The sequence below is a fragment of the Oncorhynchus gorbuscha genome, linkage group LG09, assembly GCF_021184085.1.
Source record: "Oncorhynchus gorbuscha isolate QuinsamMale2020 ecotype Even-year linkage group LG09, OgorEven_v1.0, whole genome shotgun sequence".
NCBI classification, from domain to species: domain Eukaryota; kingdom Metazoa; phylum Chordata; class Actinopteri; order Salmoniformes; family Salmonidae; genus Oncorhynchus; species Oncorhynchus gorbuscha.
The window spans coordinates 44,876,497-44,883,502 of record NC_060181.1 but is presented as its reverse complement, the minus strand read 5'-3'; the positions used below and the strand labels follow the sequence as shown (position 1 = coordinate 44,883,502).

Here is a 7,006-nt window from a genome sequence, read left to right as displayed (position 1 = left end):
AACAATATCTGGCACTGAATGATTCAACAAAACTAAATAAACAGTGAAGACGAAGGTTGTCACCTGTAACTTGGACAATAGTTCCAAACACTGGTTTATCATACAAGGGGACCATAATTAGATCCCTCTCAAGTAATTTAATATCCTACAAGACTCTTAATGACAAGGACTGAGTCAGAGGGGGAACTTGTAGATGGCAAGTAGGCAAATTCTCTGCATTTGAGGCTACTAAGGAAACTGGTCTGCGAGATTCTTGAGATCTTTAGCAAGCTCAGACTCCATGTCATCAGATAAGACCTTCTGTGCCTCTGCTACTCTATCATAGCTTTTCTTTCTCACAGGTACATGCCAATTTTCTTCTTTGTCAATGTATCTCTTCAGTGTCAATTCAGTAAAAGAAATGTCATCCCTTATTACTGCTCAAATGGACTTCATCCCTTCTCTCACTTCCTTGACCCCTCTCATGAACCTCAATGGGAGATAACAGTTTTCAGTTCCTACGCATGACACATTGCAAAAATGCTATGCATATTATGCATTACAAACATTATAAATATTACAGAATGTAATCATAATTTGTATGGGGTATGGTGGCCATTGGCTAAACTTACCCCAAGGCATTTTGACTATATTAGCACACACAACTACAATGATGCACTTTAATGATAGTGTCAGGGTTTACCAGAATTGGACCCAGAAGCAGACCAGGACAAGGTGAGTATAAAGATGGTGAGTATTTATTAATCAATGAGAACGTGGAGGTAGATAGTTCCGGGTGGAGAAGCGGGCAGCGGAGGTGGGTTGATGGGAGTGGATAGGCAGATCCAATGGACAACAACACACTGGCGACGAGCAGACAGGGATGGGGTACGGTTCCGGGTGAATGGCTGTAGACAAAACAAACGGCGGTAAGTTAAAGGCAAGCAAGACGTACAAAACAATACAAACTCTATAAACTGGGGGCTGGTTCGTGGGCACAACATACTGTTCATGGCTAACGATCCGGCAGGGAATGGATGTCAGGTCAGAGCTTTTGAAGGGGAGAGGTGATGATCAGGACAGGTGTGCAGATTACTGATGGGATACAGATGCGGGTGAACATCGATCTCCCAACAAGCTAATTCGCCCGGCAACCAGACAGGGTGCGTTCCAGGACACCGGAAACACTCCAGGGGCCTGTTGCACAAAACTAGGATAAGGGATTAAGCCAGGATATCTTGGTGATCCTGGCTCAATTGATCCGTAATCCGGTTGCACTAAAGATGGATAGGGGGCAGGAGGATATGTTATGGTATAAATTACCATGGAGATTTATTCTGTGGAGCTAGCCTGCTCCAGACCAGGCTAAATTCCAGGATCTATTTAATCTCATCCCTAATGTCAGTCAGCAGTCACCACAAATGGAAACCAATAGTTATTTCACTGCTCACTATACATTGTTATCACATATAACTAGACCCACTGTCATTATTTAAACGTTTGTGATCATTAATTTCAATGATTTTGGATAAAAAATGATTTTTAGATGTTGCTATCATTAGATAATTTACAGTTTCCCATAGACTATATATAAAATGATAGAATATTAGGGCCACAGAGGGAAAAAAAAGACAAGTCATAATATTGTAACCAGTTGTTTTAAAGGAGGACAGTTGTTAAAATGACAGATGTGGGGCATTTCGTGAAATTGTACTTCAGTATGGTTTCATAAACAAAGACATGCTGATGTGCCAGAATATTAAGTATCACATTGTCATAAGTATCAAAACTGTAAAAACAATATGTAGCTTTTCTGCAGAAAGAACCATAAATTTATGACTTTATCCTTTTCTTCAGTGTGGCCCTAGTACTCTGTCATATAAACAAATACACATTCCATATGAATATAAAAACACAATGTGTAACATTATGTTCCTTTATTGAATAAGGACAAAACAAAGCAGGTAAACCATCAGCTCCTTTCGAAACTGAAGTCACAGTGACTCTACAAGATGGAAAGCACAGAATCCAAGCATATTATACAAAATGATACATACACATTCAAAGGTCTGTATATAACACACCCTGCATGTCTGCACACTAAAATAAATGCAGGACAAATCCATACACATCAACTGAACAGACAAATGAATGGATGCAGTAGCCTCCCTGCAGCCTTGTATTACACACAGTATACCGCACAAACATCATAAGAGGCCAAATTCGTTAAAAAAACGAACCCAAAAAAAACCAAATTCCTCTGCCACCGCAGGACATATTTAACCAAAATTGAAAGCACACATACTAACTAAAATAATTCAACACATATTGGTCCCTCAGCAGCCGACCACTGTCGTCATCAGGGAAGATTGCCGGATTGTCCCAGTCCATGGCTGGTGGCACTCTGGGGGCCCTCTCCTTCCTCAGGCAGGCCACATTGTGGAGGACAGCACAAGCCACAGTAATATCACATGCCCTAACAGGGCTGACCCTTAATTTGTGAAGGCAGTGAAAGCGTGCCTTCAGGAGGCCAAAGGTCATTTCAACTCTGGCCCTGGTCCTGGCATGGGCATGGTTGTAGGCCTGCTGTGCTTCCTGGGGGTCTGTGAAAGGTGTCAGGAGAAAAGGCTGGCAGCCATACCCCCTGTCTCCCAGCAACACACCAGAGAATTCACCTGTCAACACAAAATCTCATCATTACTACCTCATAAACACAGTGATATTCTTGACACAGCCATGATGGTTATAAATAGGGGTTGTGTGGCTTACCTTGTGATAGGCACTGATAGATTTCAGAGGCCCGAAAGATTCTGGAGTCATGGACTGAGCCAGGCCATTTTGCCACAACATTGCTGATCACACAGTCAGCATTGCAGACCATCTGAAATCATAAGATGAGGAATATTACACCAATCAATGCACATCACTGGCAATGCAGAGTGTTCGTCAATGGACAATATCAAAAAGTTATGTTCACCTGAACATTAATGCTGTGAAAGGATTTCCTATTCACAAAATCGGCCTCATGTGTTATGCAGGTGAATGAGGACCCAAAAGCGACTTAACAGAAACAGAGTTTATTCCAGTCTTTAACAAAAACGATAATCCTGGATACTATCACAGGTAAAGTCCAAACAGGAAAACTGAAACCCTCTAGTCAGTAGAGGGGAACAACAGAAGATGCGACCACAGACTGCAGGTCGCTTCGGGAAGGCGCAGGCCGTAGCTGATATAGACACCTGCTCACACGCAGCATCTGAAGAAGGCAAAAACACGACGGAACAAGAACACAGCACAGCAAACATCAAACAAGGATCCGACAAGGACAGACGCAGAAACAGAGGGAGAAATAGGGACTCTAATCAGAGGGCAAAATAGGGGACAGGTGTGAAAGAGTAAACGAGGTAGTTAGGACGAATGAGGAACAGCTGGGAGCAGGAACGGAACGATAGAGAGAGAGAGGGATAGAGAGAGAGGGATAGAGAGAGAGGGAAAGAAACCTAATAAGACCAGCAGGGGGAACAAATAGAAGAGAAAGCACAAGGACAAGACATGACAATATATGACAAAACATGACATCATGGGCACCTGAGGGGGCTTTTATCCTTATGTGTGTGCAGTCCACTGCACCAATGACATTGGGGAAACCTGTCACACAAAGTAATAAGTATCCTACTATGTGTTAACAGTTGTCCTGTAATTTGTAGATCCTCTTACCTGCAATCCTATAGAACTCCTCTTTGATGTCACAGAGTCTTCTGTGGCCAGGGAAGGAGATGAAGACATCTGCTAATGCTTTGATAGCCAGACACACACTCCTTATTGTGCGGCAAATTGTGGCCTTGTTCAGCTGTTCTGCATCCCCCACTGAGTACAGGAAGGCTCCACTAGCAAAAAAGCGCAAGGCCACACAAACCATTTGCTCCACACTCAGTGCATGGCTCCGTGCAGTGCGGTGCTTAATCCTGGGACTCAGTAGTCTGCATAGATACCTGATGCCATCTGCAGAAAACCTGTATCTTTCATATAGATGGTCGTCAGGGAAGGCCAGTGGGTCCAACCGGTCCCTGAAGACCCCTTCTCGCCTGAAGGCTCTCCTCAGCACAAGTGCTTCTTCATCCACCACATCTCGCACGAATGGGCATGCCATTGTCAGAGCAGAAAGGAACACACAATTTTGGGCCTTCATATAGGCTAGTGGCCACACCTGGTGCTGGGGGGGTGGGCAAAAGAGGGCGATGCCTTATAACGATGACTTGGTTGTACTGATTGCTGGGAAAATAAAAAAAACGTAGAAAGATGCCACCGTCCTGTGTGCTCACAATAAGAGCTCATATGTCATGGCTCACTTGACTTTACGAGAATATACCTAATTTTTATTTTGAGCTGTGTCATCTTCTTGGAGCTGGGGGAGGAAATACAAATAATGATTAATACATTTGTGTTACAGTTAGCATACAGTGTACATTGAAGGCATATCTCACCTCCCTCTCAAGTTTTTTTATTTCAAGGTCCAGTTTCCTAATTGTCCTCTTTTTTATTTCGGACTCCAGTGCAAGATTTTCCATCTTTTTCTTCTTGTACTGAATGTCTATGTCTGCCAGTTCTATTTGGCGCCGGAGGTGGTTGCCATACAACTTTCTGATAGCTTGTGAGCTCTGTGAACACAATACAATTAGCGCAGCTGGAATTTGGCAGGATGTGGTGTCCTTTTATTAATACGCACTATGTTGCCAGGCTGGTTTTCCCACTGTATAGCATCTGGGTCCTGTAAAAGAAATTCGATTTTTTGATTTTGATGAGGACTCCTCACCATTGTAGAGTAAATAGTACTTTCACAGTCTTACCATGATACCTCATGCCTTCTGGAATCCAGAGAGATGGTCTCCTCCTCATCATCATCGTCTCCATCATGTGCTGTTGCTGCTGCACTGGGGCCTTCACCCTATCACATTTAATCGGATTCATATTGAAGCTAGTAGACAAGACATGCCAGGCCTACAGTATGCCTTTGATGGAGTACTCACTGGATCAGCATCGTCTGGTGCTTGTGCTGGTGGCTCTAACAGGAACACAGTGCTGCCAGACACTGCAAGGCAATAGGTAAACCAAAGTCAGACAGTCCAAATTGATTCAATATGAATGTGGTTGTATCCCATGTAGAGATGGAAGGACATACCTTGAATGAAGCGGGTGGCATCTTGGGAGGAACCTATGCTCGTCTCTTTCCCCCCAGGGATCCCCTCTAAGACGGGCCTGCCTTTATTTAGCTCCAAGGCCATGTCCTCTGCTGGGGTAAGGTCAGCCTTTGGTGACCCACCACCCGTGCCTTGTCTGTGGGTATTCTTTTTCACTGCTAAAACAGTACAGACAATGTGTGAGCAGGCACCTTCTGGGTACAATATATGCTTGTGCTTTGTTAAATATTAGTCAGGGACCATACCATTCTGCAGAATGTTCTTGTATTTGATTTTGACCTGCTGCCATGTCCGTTTTGGCCCGTTCATGTTTAATCTACACACACACACACACATTTAATGGAGTCACACTGCAAAAAATTACTTGGTATTTTTGTCTTGTTTTCAGTAAAAATATCAACAAAAAAAAACTTAAATAAAGATGTATTTTCTTGATTTGCTAAATGACCTAGCAAAATAAGTATAGTTTAGACAAAAAATATAAACTTTAAGTAAATGTGTGCTTAAAACAAGCAAATAAAAAATCTGTCAATATAATAAAAATTCTCTTGAAATAAGTTTACTTTTTCCATAAACACTTAATTTTAGAAAAGTTCTCGTTTCACTGGCAGATTTTTTTGCTTATTTTCCTAGGTAATTTTGCTCAAGAAAATATTCAAGATGTTTTTTAGATATTTTTTTTTTACTGAAAACAAGACAAAAATACTAAGTAAGAAAGACATTTTTGCAGTGCAGTGAGCAACCGACCTTGGGTCCTTTGAAAGGCGCTATATAAATTAAAGTGATTATTATTATAGCTCATCTATTTATTCAATTAAATTTGATTTATATAGCACTTTTCACAATTGTTTAATTCTGTCAAAGCAGCTTTACATTAATGAAAGCAGGAGAAACACAAAAAAAACGGTGGACAACATAAGAAGCAGAGTACAACGGCTAAGATTAAACCGTACTGAGCGTAGTAACGTTAAATAATAATGTAAGGCTTTAATAATAATTTATCATAGCTTTATACAGTGTGATGGACTTACTTTACACAATTTCACTCATATCTGCAGTGCATTTCAATTAAAAATTTAACCGTTTCATAATTACAGTACAACTGCGTTTTTGGAGATGTGAATTAAATATTTGAATTGTAATTGTGATGTTTCAGCGGAGCGGTGAGTGTGTAATTGTGCACTACTTACGCATTCAGGCGGTCTGCAATACTTTGCCACGCTTTTTCTCTTTGCTTTATCACTGTGGCGGTGTTGCCTTTCTTCTTAATTATATCTTTTACCTCCTCGTATGCCTCCATGAGGATTTGTGCTTCCGACGGGGAAAAGTACGCGGCTCTAGTTGCCATGGTAAATCAGTTAATCTGTGATCTGTGGCGGGGTCTATTTGAGTGAGCCGTGAGCGCGCACCTATCCAGGATTGGTTTCACCTGGCTTAATGAATCCGTGTCTGCTCATCCTGGCTTGGTCTTTGTGCAACCAATTAAGCCTGGACGCACATGTTTTGGCTTCATTGAGCTCAGCTGAGTCATTTATCCCAGATGTCTTAATTCTACTTTTGTGCAACAGGCCCCTGGTGGCACAACAAGTTAAGCAATGCCGAGGTACTGCAGGCATTGCTGCTAGAAAACAAGATTCCCCAAACATAGTGAATGGAAAAATTGCAATTTTCGTGGTCAATCTTCTAAAAAGAATGTTGAAGACAATCATGGTACCAATAATTGCTTCTAATAAACCAGATGTATGTCATTGAACCTCCTATTTAAAAAATGCACACAGGAGAAGTTTTAATTAGGATAATTTAGTTGCTCATGGCAGCCTGCAGTACCC

General features: G+C 41.8%; 2 protein-coding genes across 5 annotated transcripts; both read right to left on the bottom strand.

Moving 5' to 3' along the window:
- Nucleotides 1-1,880: 1,880 nt before the first annotated feature.
- On the bottom strand, nucleotides 1,881-3,838 carry LOC124043690 (putative nuclease HARBI1). The gene is made up of 3 exons (XM_046362530.1): nucleotides 3,697-3,838; nucleotides 2,749-2,860; nucleotides 1,881-2,654 (listed from the first exon to the last, which is right to left on the bottom strand). The coding sequence occupies exons 1-3, from the start codon at nucleotides 3,763-3,765 to the stop codon at nucleotides 2,284-2,286; spliced, it is 552 nt and encodes a 183-aa protein (XP_046218486.1). The 5' UTR covers nucleotides 3,766-3,838; the 3' UTR covers nucleotides 1,881-2,283.
- Nucleotides 3,839-4,063: 225 nt separating this feature from the next.
- On the bottom strand, nucleotides 4,064-6,709 carry LOC124043689. Of its 4 annotated transcripts, XM_046362529.1 has the most exons (9): nucleotides 6,368-6,709; nucleotides 5,423-5,493; nucleotides 5,159-5,335; nucleotides 5,007-5,068; nucleotides 4,835-4,924; nucleotides 4,706-4,747; nucleotides 4,464-4,637; nucleotides 4,349-4,384; nucleotides 4,064-4,251 (listed from the first exon to the last, which is right to left on the bottom strand). In XM_046362529.1, exons 1-8 carry the CDS (start codon nucleotides 6,523-6,525, stop codon nucleotides 4,349-4,351), a joined length of 810 nt encoding a protein of 269 aa, XP_046218485.1. In that variant the 5' UTR covers nucleotides 6,526-6,709; the 3' UTR covers nucleotides 4,064-4,251. The 4 variants fall into 4 exon arrangements, 2 of the variants coding, with proteins under 2 accessions (XP_046218485.1, XP_046218484.1); XR_006840364.1 differs by having other exon boundaries at nucleotides 4,349-4,637; XR_006840365.1 differs by lacking the exon at nucleotides 4,706-4,747 and having other exon boundaries at nucleotides 4,349-4,637.
- Between the last annotated feature and the right edge of the window lie 297 nt (nucleotides 6,710-7,006).

Excerpts from the sequence above, each read along its gene's own strand:
- LOC124043690 (XM_046362530.1), bottom strand. The coding sequence starts at position 3,765 with ATGTCTTCATCTCCTTCCCTGGCCACAGAAGACTCTGTGACATCAAAG. Across the intron at positions 2,861-3,696 it reads GGAGTTCTATAGGATTGCAG|ATGGTCTGCAATGCTGACTG; the intron begins GTAAGAGGATCT and ends TTATGATTTCAG. Across the intron at positions 2,655-2,748 it reads CTATCAGTGCCTATCACAAG|GTGAATTCTCTGGTGTGTTG; the intron begins GTAAGCCACACA and ends TTGTGTTGACAG.
- LOC124043689 (XM_046362528.1), bottom strand. The coding sequence starts at position 6,525 with ATGGCAACTAGAGCCGCGTACTTTTCCCCGTCGGAAGCACAAATCCTC. Across the intron at positions 4,925-5,006 it reads CACCAGACGATGCTGATCCA|GGTGAAGGCCCCAGTGCAGC; the intron begins GTGAGTACTCCA and ends TAAATGTGATAG. Across the intron at positions 4,748-4,834 it reads TGGATTCCAGAAGGCATGAG|GACCCAGATGCTATACAGTG; the intron begins GTATCATGGTAA and ends TTTCTTTTACAG.